General features: G+C 39.4%; 1 protein-coding gene across 2 annotated transcripts in view; it reads right to left on the reverse strand.

Moving 5' to 3' along the window:
* LOC123027417 (VPS10 domain-containing receptor SorCS1-like) overlaps positions 1 to 17,051 on the reverse strand; it is a 435,900-nt gene that overhangs the window by 203,893 nt on the left and 214,956 nt on the right. For both annotated transcript variants that reach the window (XM_044438294.1, XM_044438286.1), the window contains exon 3: positions 15,541 to 15,640. In XM_044438294.1, coding sequence (XP_044294229.1) covers positions 15,541 to 15,640 — 100 coding nt within the window. The remainder of the gene's footprint in view (positions 1 to 15,540; positions 15,641 to 17,051) is intronic.

Below are 17,051 nucleotides of genomic sequence, written 5' to 3' on the forward strand. Positions count from 1 at the left end.
ATGTAACTTGGCTCCGTCAGCAATTAAAATGCAGACTGTAGCCAAGACATTCAAAGGAGAGCGAGACTTGGAAGGGCAGCAATGAAGGATGGATGTTAAGGATGTTTCACTGGAGACCAAGGCCAAGACCAAGGCTACATTATTGTATTATGAATCACTACATATGTATATGAAAGCTGGACAGTGAAGAAAGCAGACGGGAAGGAAATTGATGTATTTGAAACATGATACTGGAGAAGAGCTTGGTAACCTGGGCTGACTGAAAAAAATAAACAAGTGCATCCAGATCAAATACTTTGGACATGTCATGACAAGGCAAAACTAAGAAGATATTCATGCTATGGAAAGTTGAAGGCAGAAGAAGAAAAAGAGGATCAAATATAATATGGATTGACTCCAGAAAGGAAGACACAGCCTTGAATGTACAGGAACTGACATGGATAGGACATTTTGAGTGGCTTTTCTACATAGGACATATGTCTGAGATGACTTCATGGTATATAACAACAACCACCACTTCCACCACCCCAAATAAATCAAAACAATCTGAAGTTCCCTTTTACTTTTCCCTATTTGCTTTACTGATATGGCTTTCCTAGAGGATGGATCTGCTTTAGGTTTTTCTCCATTGTTTTAAACTTAAGCAACAACTCCTCTATTCTACATGTAATCCAAGAACTGTCAGTGGCATCATATCCTAGAAATATGTAGAGCGAACACTCATATAATATACAACCCTAGACATATTGATTGTGCTTTGTAAGTGTAAAAAGCAGGAGATGGAAGGATCCAGGGAACTTCAATCCATTCATTTTTTTAAAAGATGCATTGCATAGCACAGCAATTAAATATGAAAGGTTTGGAAGATATAAAAGCCAAATTTAATGCAGGAGTGCCAGACAAGAGAAAACAAAACCCAGGCCCACAGGATGTAATCAATATCTGATGAGAAGAGACTGTGCTATTAATAGGATGAAAGTGTTGGCAGATACTATCAAGTGCAGTTTTATTAATTAACTGGAGATGTAAAGATACAATGGCGTTGGAAAGTACAAGGCACAAATGTACTGGTTCCTTAGGAAGAACACAGTGTGCAATATATGAAGCCATAGAATCTAAATTAGCTGGCAGCTTTTCAACTCAAGTAAAAATATTTCCTCCGATCAACCATAATTCTTCTCTTTCTTTCAATTTTTACATCACTTTAGGATTCTATTGGTTCTATAGACTCCGAAAAGGTAACATACTTGGAAACTGTTAAACAATCAGATCCACTTTAGAGTAATAAATAAATAACTAAAGTATCTTGCAAACAAATTTCACACGTGCTGTTTGATAACTTACTGAGCAATCCTATGCATGTATGTGCAAATGGATTGCCAGCTGAGTTCAGTAGCACTTCTTCTTCATCTTCATCTTCTCATTTCTATTATTTATTTAAAACGTTTCTAGACTATCACATACCATGGTCTCAGGACAGTATAAAATAAAATAAAACACAGCATCCTAATAAAATTTCCAGCCAACAATAAAACAATCAGATCTTAAAACACTGGGAAAATAAAAAGGTTTTCTATACCACCTGTAGGTGAAGTTCTCAGGGCAGCTTTCAACAAAGTATAAAAACAATCAAATAAAATAGAATTACAAATTCTATTTTAATTCATCAAAAGACAATATAAAAACAATGGCCCAAATTCTGCAATGAGCTGTCATGTATTCCATGCCCATGCACAAATACGTTTTAATTCCATCTACATACACGCATGCTTTAAAAATGTAATCTTATCTCTCTGTACATTTATCATGAATCATTAGTGTCAAGAAAAGTAAGATCATGGTAGAATGGGATGTGGGGGCTGCTAGCCTCCACCTCAGGGCTGGGACAGCTCATCTCTGCTTGATGGGTAGATGCCCCTAGCAACTGTGTTGAGGCCTGCAGATTTACAGTGCATTGCTGTGACCATTAGACAGTGTCTCAATGACCATAGGAAACTCGGGAACCCCTGCTTCCACCTCAGAAATGCACTCTGCATTCACAACCAGGATTCTGCATTTGGAGTGCTCTCCCTCTGAACTCACAACTCCTATCACATGTCAAAAATTGGACTTTGGAGCTGGTGTAAAGAGGTACTTCAGAGGCAAGTGAGGGAGGGGGGGAGGGAGGGGAGAGGTAGATCTGATGGATGTGAAGACTCACAGACACACCTTAGCCTTTCCTTATGGGCATAAACTTAGATGGCCACCCTGCACTGGATGCCTGTAATCCTCCAAGTTAAGCAGGTTATGGGCAGCCATATTGGATGGAGGCCTTAGTTGCTTTAGACACCCACACATTCAGTCATATTATTCCCCAAACTCCAAGTTTTTTCCGGATGCTAACAATAAGTTTTTTTGTGTTCTCTTTTCAGACTGTTGTTAATAGGAAAAGAGTAAATAGCATTATGGGCTATGTGACTATGTTCTGGAAACATTTTCACAGGGAGAATGTTTCAACAGAAATGAAGTTCTGAGATTTCCCTCCCTTCCCCAATCCATTCTCCTCTGCCATAAATCACAGGATCAGGTGGTACCATATTTTAGTTAGATTAGAGATATTTGCCTGTAAGCAGGTTACATGTGGTTATTATATCCCCAAAGTTTATACTGTTTGGTATTATTAGATTATTATTTTTATTATTATAGATTGATCTAAAAGAAGTTGTTGAAATCTACCCAACTAAAACCCCAATAGTGACTGATAAACATCTTCAATGGTAAATAATGTTTTTGTATTTATGTTTCAAAAAATCCACTGGGAAAAATGGAGTCATTTATTGTCTGGAACATAGCCTTAACGATGCTTATTTCTGAGAGAAAGAAAGGGAGAAAGAGAGAGAAGCTGAAATGTAACAGCATTAAAGGAAAAAATTGACATTCACTGAACATAGTAGATAGTTTTGCAAATACATTTGTGTGCATATAGATGCAACACATTTCTTAGGGACTAGAGTGGTTAAATAATTAAGTGAATCAGAACCAGCAGAGGTATGACAGCTTTTCCATCCAGCCACTTGCTGAATCAGTTTGTACTACAACAAGGTACACTTACAAAAGATGAACAGATGCAAAACAGATACATTCATCAAAGGTTCCAGCCAGGTTAGAACCCTTGTTTTCAATAATAATATCACTCCATCTGGCATGTAAATAAGGACCACTAATTTTAGCTGAAACTTCCAAATAAGTCTGGCTAGGATCGAAAGGCAAGTGCTACTTTATATTAAATAGATGGGAGTAATAGTGTAACTAGCTAATTTTGGAACCCAGACTTAATGGGATGGCATACAAAAACTCTAAATAAACAAACAAACAACAAACAAACAAATAAATAATAGGGCTGGGAAGATAGATGGCCTTATGTATTATTTCGGTTGTGAAACACACCGTTCTCTTCCTCCCTTCCTCTGTCTCTTCATTACACATGATTCTGTGTTACTGATAATGTAGAATGGGGTCAATAACATCTCAGATGTCAGATTGCAACTCTTTTTACCTTCACCATTGGCCCTGCTGGCTAGGCTTGGTGGGAGCTGCACCAGCTCTCGAGAGACACATGTTCTCCATCCCTGCTTTATATGAGACAGAAAAATAATCTGCCGACCCAACCCTGAGTAAAAAGTAATAAAAAAGTACTTGGAACATGTGCGATTTCACACATGTGAAAATTACATCATAGTATTTAAGGAAGCAAGTCTCTTTTCTTCCCTGCTCTTACAACTGAGCACATTTACTTGCCCATTTTGTTGTAGGAAATACTATTAAAAAAACCTATTAATAATAAAATAATGAAATGAGTACACGTAACCATGTAGGTGTCTGGCATATTTACAAACATATTTGTCTGGCATATTTAACTGCCAAATATATTAGTCTGGCGTATATGTAGCATACTTACAAACATATGTGTTTGCAAATAAGAAGGATCACTTAGTTTGCAATGGGCTCCATTGCCTGCTCATCTCAGGTGGTAATTTGGGGTCCTTCTGGAGTGGCTCTGAGATCTAACCTTGGATGCATCACTGTTAGTGGGTTGAATTTCCGTGACTATATTCACATATCACTTTGGTTTGTACCAGACCAGAATGTCCAGATCTAAACCACGGGCTGCACCTTCCTGCTCTTCATGTCATACAGTTTTTGTCCCAGGATAACAGTAAGTAAAAGCATCTAATAAGAACCACTCTTTCAGCACTTCTCAGCTTCAGTCAACCCAGATTGGTGTCTACAATGTGCATCTGGGGTCTTCCTCTTCCTGCCAACTGAAACTGAGGCACAGGAAGAGGCAACAAGGAGAAGGACCTTCTCAGTGTTGGCTCCCCAAATTCTTCTCAGTGAGACCTGCCTGATGCCAATGTTGTCAACTTTTTGTCATCAGGTTAAAACTCTCAGGTGACGTCTGGGCCCAATGCAAAGTGCGAGTATTAACATGAAAGCCCTAAACAGCTTATGCCAGGTCATCTGAAGGAGCATCATATCTCTTATGTACCTACCTGGTCCCTAAGTTTATCCTCTGTGATTCTTCTACAGAAGCACCCCCAACCAACCCCCACCCCCGGAAATTAAAGAGGGTGGCTACCAGGAGAAGTGCCTTTTTGGTTGTGGCACCCTGAGTATGGAACAAGATCACCAAAGAGGTGTGCCTGGTGCCTACTGTTTATTCTTTTTGGCACCAAATGAAAACCTTCCTATTCTCCCAGTGTTTTAATAGTTCACTTTTTAATATTAGTTTTAATTCTGTATTTTATTCTATATTGCTTGGTGACTTTCTATGCTGATTTGATTGCAATTGCTATTGTTTTATTATTTATATGTTACCACTGCTTTCCTTGTTAAATGCTTTTGATTTTTCACTTTTGCTAACCACCCAGAGAGCCCCTTGCTATTGGGCAGTAGAAAAAATGAAATAAATACATACAATTAAAACTGTCCTGAATTCCCAGAATTTCATGGTATCTAATAGCATAGGTTGGGCTATTCTGGCTATTTATTAAATACAGAATGACAGGGATTATTTTAGATGTTTAAAATGCTTTTACATTTTGTATGTTGGAATTCTATGAAATGTGCATATTGGAATTTACATTATTTTTTAATTCTCTCTTATTGCTTTTTTATTTTTGAAAAGTTGTTTTGAGCCACACAGAGAGCTTTGGCTATTGGGTGGCAATTGTCTGCTCATTAACAGGATCAAATTTTGTGCAAATACATACTTCTAAAAATACGCATAGCCCAAAAAGCGTTCATACCCACACTTTAATCTATGGGGAAAATGAACATTTTAATTCAATCTTCAAATTACATTTTATATTTTATAAGAGTAAATGTGTGTGAGATTATGGAGAGAAAATGGTTCATAAATTCACCAAATCCTTACAACTCAGGAAAAGTCATACCACTGTAGAATTCAGGGTAGAACTCCAAAGTCAGTTGAATCTGTTGTGGATTTCTCCAACAACACCAGTCACATCCAGAAGGTACCAGGTTTGGGAAAACTGTTACAAACATCCTGGAAAACTGTATTCAAAACATGGCAGCTGGGAAAACAGTTAAAAGTAAAACAGGAACACAATCTATGCTAGCAGCCATTATCCCTCTTAAAAGTAAGCTTTTCCCCCCACATTATATACCAATTAACAGTGTCCCTATTTACTCTGATGCAAGAAGCTATGTTATTTCCTAGATGTCCTCTACATCATTTACATTTGTAAGAATGTCATACAATACTTTTAGCCAATTAGACAAGAAGGACATAAAATTCTGATCAGACAAAAGGCAGTACTTCACACCACAGATAGTTAATTTATGTAATTTACTGCTCCAAGACATGGTAATGGTGACTGGCTTTAAAAGAAATTGGACAATTAATGGAAAAGAGGTTTTTATTGATGCATATTAGCCATATTAGATTAATGGAACCTCAGTGTTCAAAGGCCTTTCACTTTTATGCATGATTTATTTTCTTGTATTTGTGTATCTCATTTTTCCCCTCCAAAAAGGAGTGATTCAGACTGGAGAACAATATAAAAAGGAATACGAGGATAAAAAAAAAATCCCACCATTACAACAAGATAATCACAGCCAAAGCAGCACCAACAGCCAGGAAAAAAAGTGGGGGCAAGATCATTCTACTTGTCTCAGTGCAAGGCTACCAGTGGGAGAAAAAAGTCACTTAAGTCCTAGCAGTTTCTACATTTGGATGTGTGAGAATTTGTTTAGCTTCTGTTTTGATGAAGTCTCTTGGAAATTTTCAAATTTCTTCATACACCAGTAAATATAAATGATTTGAGATTAAAAAATGGATGTGGGAGAAAACAAAATGATTAGGTTCATGTATCAAGACAAAGAGTTCGAGTACTTTGCTTTTTGGAGTTTGAGTCCCACTGAATTCAACTAGGGGGGTCGTGCTGACCTAGACTAACCAACGCTTTTCTTCTAATTGGACAGACTCTTGGCAGGCAGGTTCTGAATGGCTCTCTGAATCCTGGAAATACCTGTACCTCTTGGATTTGGTTGGTGCAGGAGGTTAAACATTTTGTTTAGCTTGCTTTTTTATAACATGAAAATCTACATTTTTATTAAATAGCACAGAACAAATGTGTGACTTTAAAAAAAACAGATAATTGTAGAAGATAGCAAAACTCTGGATATTAATTTATAACATTTATATACTGTTCCACATTCAAATACATTCTGGAGCAGTGAATAATAAAAAGATTAAAATAGATAAAATAAATAAAAAAATCAGTCAAGTTTGGCTGATCAGTCAACTTTCTGAAATAAAGACATGTCGGGAAAAACAAAATGTTTCCTGCCTAATTTTCAAAGCAGGATGTTCTTATTAATTTATTTATTTCTGAACTGCCCTCAGCTGAAGCTCTCCAGGTTATTTATAACAGTCAGTTAAAACAGAAATAAAAATGCAATAAAATGTCATAAAAATCAGGGGAAAAAAAACCCACCTAAAACAGACAATAGCAAAAATTACTCTGCAAAACACCTGAAATGGGTGGCCAAGTAAATCTTTAAAGGAGTGTCTTAACCTGGCACTGAAAAGGTGACAAATTTGGCACCAGCCAGGCCACAGTGAGGAGGGTGTTGCATAGATGGGGAGGGTCACCTCACTGCTTCTCATCACTCAGGGAAAGGCTAAAAGTTGAGCATAGTGTCCAAGCAGATCGTGGCAGGGTTCCCTAGAAAGGATAGTACCATGCAGAAGGCTTTTCTCCAGGTGAACTCCTCTTGGACCATAAATCCATGCAGAACTACTCAAAGCATCCCATCTGAGGACATCAGTAACCAGGCAAGTTGGTAAAGGAGAGAACTATCTCTCAAAAATCAGGCTTTTCAGAGTTTCATACTGTAGTACCAAAAGCCTAAACAAGCCTTGATGATGAAGAGGCAGCCAGTGCCCCTTGCTAAGCAAAGGAGTTGCACAATGAAAGAGGAAGCACCTAACAACAGTCAAGCTGTTGCATCCTGCACTAGCTCCAGTTTCTGGTCCAGCCTGAAGGGCAGCACCAGCCAGAGCGCTTTGCAACAATCTAGTCTTGAGACTACAAGTACCATTGCGGCCAAGTTTTCATCATCCAAGAGAGAATGTAGCAGACGAACTAGTCGAAGATGGTTCATCTGAGCTGCTGGGGTTCCAGAAATATCCCCAGAACAGAAAGTTCATCTTTCAAAGGGCTTTGATAATTTTGTTAACATATTCATATAGGCAAAAAAGGAAGGTGTTGCAGGAATCCCACAGAGTGCTACATAGCACATGGCTAAGTATGTATGCATAAATAAAGGCATAATTTGTCTGTATTTTGCACCACAGGAACAGAAGCCAATCCCAAATGATTTCCAGTACTTTAAAAAATTGTCTATGTGTAGACAAACTTTTCTTCTATTCATATGCACATGGAGAGAGGAAAAATAACCACATGCTTTTTATGAGTACTTCCATATTACAGATCCTTGATAAATTGTTGCTCAGTGGGGTGCTTGTATGATTAAAACCTTCCAAGCTTTGGGATACATTTTCTCTGCAGGATTTTGTCAAATTCTTTTCAGTTTGCTATTGGGAGTACTTAAAAGCCAAACAACTTTAAATACAATCTGGTCTCTATAGATGTCATTCTAACATCTTAATGAACCTTTTTACTTTCCTTTCCTTTCTGAACAATAAATTCATCCTCATTCAGGAGGAATAATAAATAATAAAAAAGACTTCGGGCTTTGTACATTTTATCTATTCTGCTATATTTTTTAGATAGTTAAACCAAACTTGTTGCTGGAATTTCTGTCAATACATATGAAGCATATGAGCTATTAACTCTGAGTACCATTTTTATTCTGCTTAGATCATAAAAATAATGGGGCAAAATTTAGTACATATTAGCTGGATCAGGCACACACCAACATTCTGTTTGCAGGGATCCACTAGATACCTCTGAGTAGACTGTATGTAGGACCTGACAGCAAGAGCAGACTCTTTCTTGTGCTCCCCAGCTGCTCTTACTCCATCATGCTGCCTCAGTTACTGGAGATAATCCATTATCAAGATGATAATGGACATTTACATAATCCTCTGAAGGAAAATCCTTCAGAGTGGTGGTGCACAACAATTTAAAATGCAAGAAAATGATTTTATAAAATAAAACAACAAACCATAATATAGCGTCAAAAGACACACTGACTGGTCAACCAAAGAAGGCTTCCTGCAATAACAGAAGGTGCCAGAAGCAACATGATGTTGGTGTCTTCCTCATCAGGGAGCCCCTCAGAGATGGAACCATCCCAATAAAAACGCCTCTCTGGGTAGACTGCAGTTGGGCCATAAAGCCATCCAGGACCACCAAAGGGATTTCATCAGATGACCTCAATGAACAGGCAGGTTGAAGCCACTGCCTTACATATCCTGGGCCAAGGTCTTTAGGGCTTTATACAGTGGCAGCAAAACATTAAAGCTGTTCCAATAGCAAATAAGCAGGCAGTGCCATTCCTTCAGCAAAGGAACTGTGCCCTGTAATTGTCCTGTAACAAAGGAACTGGGTACTCCTAGCAACAGCAAAGCTGTTGCTTCATGTAGTAACTCCAGTTTCCAGATCAGACTCAAGAGTAACTTCACATAAAGAGCATTGCAGTAATCTATCCTTGAGGCTACAAGCAGCCAAGTGTACTACTGTCATCAAGTTCTCAAAGGCCATAGCTTGTGAACCAGTCAAAGTGGTAAAAGGCTTTCCGAACTGCCATGGTAACTTAGGACTACAGTGACAAGAATGGATGTAGACCTGTCCCCAGACTTCAAACCTGTTCATTGGAAGTGTGCACAACTTATCCATAACAGGCAATGAGCCAGCCTCCAGGACTTGGGAACCATTCACTCACAGCCTTTCTATCTTGCTAGGATTCAGGTTCAGTTTATTGGCCTTCATCCAGCCTAGCACTGAGTCTAGGAACTGAACTAGGTCTTGTTTAGTTCTACTTGCTTCAGATGTCACAGGGAGAAACAGCTGTGTTATCAGCACGCTGATGGCGACAGGCTCCAAATTCCCTAATGACTCCTCCCAATGACTTCATATAGGTGTTGAACAACCTAGGAAAAGATGGTACCCTGTGGAACCCCATAGACCAAAGGTCTGAGGATTAGTCACCCAGTGTTGCTTCCTGTATTCATCCACACAGGTAGGATTGAAACTACTGGAATGTAGTACCTCCAACGTCCTGCCTCTTTATCAAGATCAGCCATTAGAGTGACCAAGGCTGGTTTTGTTCTGTGCTCAGGACCGACTGTATGTTACAAGACTGCTCGAAGTTGTTTCTTCGAGGAAAACACTCAAGTTTCCCAAGAAATGTTATTTATGATGGGTTGGTGTCAGGATCTGGGCTGCTCTGATGACCAGAACCAGAACAATTACCACTGTATTTATAGGATTGGTTCCAAGGCCTGCTGAACCTCTCACTCTACTAATGAGCGCCAGCTGGGATCCTGGGGAAGAGCTATATGAGAGCAAGCTACTCCCTCCAGAACTGCTTTTAACAGGACAGGTCTGCATCCTACCTTGCTGTGTTCCCTCAGCAGCACTGGTGTGCCTGCTTGCTGCTATGTCTGCATCCTGTCAAATGGTTCCTGCCTTTCCATGTTGCCTTGGTGTTGCGCCTGCCTCTTGCCTGTGTATCCTGCCTCACCATGTTGTCTCAGTAATGCAGGGCTTCCTACAAGCAGTGCTTCAGCTCCTGCATCTTCCCTGACCCTTGCTGCAACTGGTTCCTGCCATGTTGTGTCTCCCACCATGCCATGTCTCCCACCCTGCTATCCTGTCCAAGGTACCTGCACCACTGTTGGCCCTCCTGGTTCTTGACCTTTGGCTTGTTTCTGACCATGCGCTTGGCTAATGTAGTACCTGTCTTCAAAAAGAGAAAAAAGGAAGAACCTGGGAACTACAGACCAGTCAGACTGATATCAATCACCGGGAAAAAAATCAGAAACCAATTATAAAGCATTCAGTTTTCAGACTCCTTGAAAACAATGCAGTGATTGCTAGAAGCCAACATGGATTAGTTAAGAAGACTAATTTGATCTATTTTTTAAAATCCCAGTTAATTGTGGGAATGCTGTGGACATAATATATCTTGGTTTCAGTGAAGATATTGGCAAAATGCCCATAATATCCTAATTGGCAAACTAACTAAACTGCTACATGGAGCAACTGCTCCATTTGTAGTTGGCTACAGAATTGGACACAAAGGAGCCTATCAACAGTACCTTCCCAAAATGGGCTAAAGCAATGAGTGGGATAACACAGAGTTAAGTCCCGGACCCAGTGCTCTTCAACATTTTTATTAATAATTTGGATGAGGAGGTACATGGAATGCTTATCAGATTTGCAGATACCACAAAATTGGGTGGATAGATAATACACTGGCAGATGGAACAAAATTCAGAGTCAGCTTGATAAGATGGATCCAGAGATGGCTACAGAATGAGATTCAGAGTGCTTATCAATGGTAATAGGGACTGTATCAACAGAAGTATTACTTCCTACTCATGGGAAGTACTAGTTTCCCTCTACTCAGCACTGTTTGGGTCTCATTTTTAGTACTGCATCCAGTTCTAGACATCACAATTTAAGAAAGTTGCAAAGAAACTGGAAAACATTTACAGAAGGCTAACAAAGATGTTCGGGAACTGGAATCAAAATCAAATAAAAAGAGACTGTAAGATGTAGGCATGTTCAAGAAGAGAAAACTGAGGGGCAATGTGATAGTGCTTGAACAGTGCCACACAGAGAAGAGCCAGGGTGTCTGAACAGTCATCCAAGAGTATAGGACACAGAATAAAGGAAAAAAGTTACAAGAAGCAAGATTTCAGCTGCACATCAGGACAATATTCCTGACTGCTAGAGCAGCATGACAATGGACTCTCCCACCTCAGAGGCAGCTAGACAGACATCCCTGAGAGATGGAGTAGTGAACTGAGCAGGGGATTGGACCCAATGGCCTTATTGGACATTTCCAATTCTACTACTCTATGATTCTGTGATCATGTGGAGAGTGACCACCAAGTTTTATTTATTTATTTATTTATTTATTGCTTTATATTCTGCCTTTTTCCTACAAAGGGCTCAAGGTAGCTTACATCTCCTCCATCTTATTCCCACAACAACAACCCTGTGAGGTAGGTTGGGCTGAGAGTCTGTGACTGGCCCAAAGTCACCCAGTTGGCTCCATGGCTGAGCCTGGACTAGAACCCAGATCCTCTGGGTCTCAGTCCCATGCTCTTAACCACTACACCACACTGGGTCTCAGTTGTCTGCCCACTGTTGTCATACACATTATAAAACACCTGCCCAAACAACCACACATATGCCATGGGCATGTGCAGAGAAGGGATCTTCTCATATACAGTTGTATACACAGAGAACTCCACAGGAGTGGGAAACTTAATAGTACGGGGTTTCTACTTCACATAGTGTTCCTCACATGTACAACTATATGCACAAGACAACAGGTAGGTGCATTGTGTGTTCAGTCATTGGAAGAAGAGCTATATAATCTGCATGATGATGGTAGATGGGTCTGTTTAACAGAGCCCTACTTACCCCTCATATCAACCCTTTCCTGCTAATGTCTGAAGAGAGCTTCAATCACTCCTATTGTACAAAATACAAAGGGCATTGGGCATCAAGACTGCCAAACCTCTATAGGATAAGCAAGTTCATTAAAATATGCATTATAGCTGCAATCCTATTCACACCCATTGGACTTAATAGAACTATACATCTGAACAGATGTGTATAGGATGGCACTTTATAGTGATCAGTCTTAAAGCAAGCATACTTTAAAACAGCAACTATATCAGATTTTTTAAAACTTACATTGGGATTAGTACAATTTACTGTTTCAGGATGAAAAGAAAGATGTAGCACCCGTGCAGCTGTTTGCACTGTAGCAAATAAAAATGATAAATAGAAAATGTAATGGCAGAGCATCCATTTGGGAATACATCAACAACACTCATAATAAATCTTTATTAATAAATCTTTGATGAATTTCCAGTTCACACACATAAAAATTCACACAACAACTCATGCTGAAGATTTCTCCTCTGGTTTGCTATAATTCAACTTAAATCAATTCTTCCTTTTAAGATAAAAGTTTGACTAAACCATCCTAGTTTGCATAATGCACTTTGTTCATGAACTTTATTTCAGTTCAGCTGGGCAATAATATGACAGTGGAGTAAATTTATAGCAGACCTAGTTGGCCAACAGCAGCTTCACATATTATAGAAAGTGCCAAAAAACAGATATGCTAGTCGATGTCTTGTATTTTTAGTATGATGTTCAAAGGGATAGTCATGTGAAACAGAAGAAGATACAGATGCACATGGAGGCAAACAGGAAAATGAAATGAAATGAAATGAAATGAAATGGGAAATAGTGAACTCAAACATGTCCAGGGCTGGCAATGACCCTTTCCCTCTCCCTCTCTGTACAGACACACACACACACACACACACACACACACACACACACACGCACACACAGAGAGAGAGAGAGAGAGAGAGAGAGAGAGAGAGAGAGAGAGAGAGAGACTTTCTGAGAATAACAACTACTTCTGCACAAAACCATTTAAAATAACCCTAAAAAACCCTAGCAGGACCTTTAAAAGTCCCCCTTTGTGGCCAGTGGGAGAGCGAAGGAAGGAATTGCATAGTCAAATTGGCATCTAAATATCGGAATTAGCATGTGCAAATGTCATGTGAATTAGTGCCCACTTTTCCCCTCTTTTGGTGATACAGAAGTGAAAATCCTACTTTTGATTCATGTGAACTTTCCTTTAGGACTAATATTCCACGTTCCCAAAACTCCTTTCAAAGTCTGAGCCTAGTGACATTTGAGGCAAGTTAATCAATAGTTAGCAGCAAGCAGTAACTAGAAATGTAACAGTCACAATTTTGATACCTTAATGAAGGTGATTAGAAGATATATTTTGGCTCCAATAAATGTTAAAAGTGTTCTATTCCATACAAGTTTTGCTTGCTCAAGTTCGTCCTCCTCCTCATGAGCTTTGGGAATTACCACAGGTAGAGCTGAGAACATATTTGAATAAAACAATCACTGCATGGAACTGAGATTGCTCAAATTCTGGCATGAAGACACAAAACACATAACACAGATTCAAACTAAGAGCTGCCGCTTCACCAGTTAGCAAAAGGGTTGGCACCAAAAGGGCTACTTGCCTTGTGATTTACATAGTGCTAAGGTGAAAGCAAGGAAACAATCTGCCTCTCATTTATCGATATATTCATTTGCTATATCTCTATACTGCACAACAGCCAAAGTTCTCCAGGCAGTTCACTGAAGACAATACCAAAGCAAAACACAATGAAAAATAAATGCTTGAAGAGTTTAAAACAGAATAGTAAAAACCAGAGTAAAAGCCAGCAGTGGTGTAAATAGCTATCAACACTTTAACACCCTAAAAACAAAACTGAAGGACCAAGGACACCCATCTGTGCCCCATGCTGTAGATGCACATAAGTTTCTGAACTTGGAGGCCTATGTACCTTTTGTCCCTCCACAGCTGCCTCACATCATGCTGGGTATTTTTTGGCTATCCATATAAAACTCTAGGGAAGAGAAGGGAAGGAGGCTGGCACATACCTCTCCCTCCCCAGTCCATCACACACACCCTTTTCCCCCCTCGGAGACCCTATTGTTACCCAGAAGAAGGCAATTGGTACAGTTCTTTCTGCATCATCTCCAGGGGCTCAGTCTTCAGAATCCCAGGTCCAAGATCACAGGATCTCAGAGCTGCAACTCTTAATCCTCTGGCCTTCCAGACAATGTCAGAAGACCATAGGACTGCACCTGTAAAATCCTGTAAAAATAAATGTCTTAACTTGGCACTGAACATACTACAATATAGGCCCAATAGAGTTGCAATATAGGTTAACAGCCCTGAAGCACCAGAGAAGCTTTAGCTGCCTGCCTCACTCAGGAAACTCCACCTTGGCTGGAAGCACCAAATGGGCTTTGCTTCTCATTTCCAACCAATCTTAAAGTTCTGTCAAGGAGGCTTCCATCAGTGACATTAGTTCCCCTGAAGTTCTTCCCAACCCCTTGAGCCCCTTTTACTACCATATTGGCATCAGACGTTGAACATTTTATCTGCAACTTCTCCTCTGCTTTACCTGCACTGAATATCCCTGCTGTGACTTATTTAATTAACTGATATGCCTGAACAGCTCATCATATCAAACTCCAGAACAGAACTATTTCCTAAAGTCAGTACAGGAAACCAGCTAGAAGTTTCCATTAGTCCCAGATGGCAACAAGCAAGGCCTGTTATAGGAGCTGAAGACTGGATTATTGCTTCTTCATCAGAGGCCAAGGTGAGTTTAATTTAAATCAAGTTTTGGCACAGGAATCCTTCATTGCCTGGCCTCATGAAACCAATGACTGCACTTTCTCCTGCAGCCTTGCTTAGAAGCTCCTTGTGAGTACCCACAACACTGCCCCTACTCATGACTTGCAGGTTAAGAACAATATGTAAACTTTTGCTCATATTGTTTTCCACATGTACATCAATGAGCAAGACTAAGGCCTCTTCAAGTTATGTGCTCTCTTCAAGTTATGCAAAGGGCTCCGAATACAGCTTAATGTTCCCAAATATGCATTTAGTTGTACATGTGTATGAAGACGTTAAGCTAAATGCATGGAAGATGGTGGTGCAGACAGATCACTCAGTCTCCTCATGACACACCAGATGCATGTGGAATGCTGTATGATCATCAGTTTGTGGATGAAGTATTATTCCCCGGAGGAACGAAATGAGAAACAGAATGCAGAGAAGATTAAAAGAAAATTTCAGTATACTCTAAATTGTAATCTGCTTGTTTTAGTTTGTTTCTTCATGTGCATTGGCAGTGCTATGTAAATAATAAGACACTAATCAAAAGAAACATTTGGTTATGATTAAAGGCAATCATATGATTTCACTTACTTTGCGCTTATTCGTTGGACAGACATAGAGGTAGCTCAAAATGGTCTTCAGACCCACCTTGTCATTCAGTTTTTCATATGTTGTCCCATAATCTGTTGACCTGTAATTTCAGAGAACTATTTTAAGCAAGCATAAATACCAAAGCAAAAATAAGATGCAAACTGCTTGGCTGCTTTCCAATTTAAGACATGCAGCAAAATAACTCTCTGGAGCTTTTCAAATGATTCGTGTAGTATATAATGACACCTAATTATGTACACATGCCACCATGTGAGTGGTTAACATTTGCATTTATATTGGATTAAGAAAAATTAAAATTGCATCTTCTCAATGCCATCTCAAAGTAACTGCTACAATAAGAAATGTTAATCTAGTTCTAAGAGGTGGTGGTAATGTTTGTCATAAATGCCAAGTGTCAAGACAACAAGGGATAAATTACTTCCTTGCAATACACCAGTCTCAGCCATCTGATCTTGAGATAAGATAGGAACTTCACTCCTGGCAAGCCAAGTGGTACAATTCAAAATGCTTGTTCAGTAAAGAAAATGTTTTCTTTTATTGGAAAACACTGTTGCTCTTTAGGGTATTATAACAGCTTGCCAACTACTGAAGTTCACATTTAGCCTCTTTGTGCATATTAACTCTTTATTTAGTTCATACTAGAGTGGTTAGAGATACCTATCCAAAGCAATGGTGCCACCTACATTATTCCTGTGCATATTTTAATAAATATGAGATTGGGTTGGGAGCATCTAAATTTAAGATATATGGATTTATTATTTATTTATTTATTAAAAGCTTTTGTATGCCATCCTATTATACAAAATCTCAGGATGACTTACAATATTTAAAAGAACAATTAAAACAACAATTTCTAATAACAGAAACAAAGCCAAACAATAAATCACAAAGCAAACAGAGTGACTGAAGGTTAAAAGTTATTAAATTTTAAAATACTGTTTAAATAAAAAGGTTTTGGCCTGGCACCAAAAAGAGTATAAACTTGGCACCAGGCGTACCTCTTTGGGAAGTACATTCCAGAGTCCGGGCACCACAACAGAGAAGGTCCTACTCTGAGTTGATGACCTTTTTACTTCTCTTAGAGAGGGTTCCCGGAGCAGGGCTTCTCTTGCAGATCTTAAGGGGTGTGAGGGTGTATAAGGAAGGAGACGTTCCTTCAGGTATCCTGGTCCCAAGCCATTTAGGGCTTTATAGGTCAAAACCAGCACCTTGAATTGGGCCTGGACTTCACCTGGAAGCCAGTGGAGCTGGTAGAGGACCAGCGTTATGTGAGAGTAATGGCCGGCCCCCGTCAGCAGCCTGGCAGCTCTATTCTGTACCAGTTGCAGTATCCAGACCATTTTCAAGGGCAGCCCCACGTAGCGCTAGATTTGGAATGGAAATCTGCCAAATCTGTCTAGATTTGGAATGTTAAGGTGTTTAGTTTAATGTTATATATGCCCTCAAATGATAAGGACTGTCTCTCATAATTAATTGAACACAGAGAATTA

This window comes from Varanus komodoensis, unplaced genomic scaffold (genome assembly GCF_004798865.1).
Source record: "Varanus komodoensis strain SLA01 unplaced genomic scaffold, ASM479886v1 scaffold1, whole genome shotgun sequence".
NCBI classification, from domain to species: domain Eukaryota; kingdom Metazoa; phylum Chordata; class Lepidosauria; order Squamata; family Varanidae; genus Varanus; species Varanus komodoensis.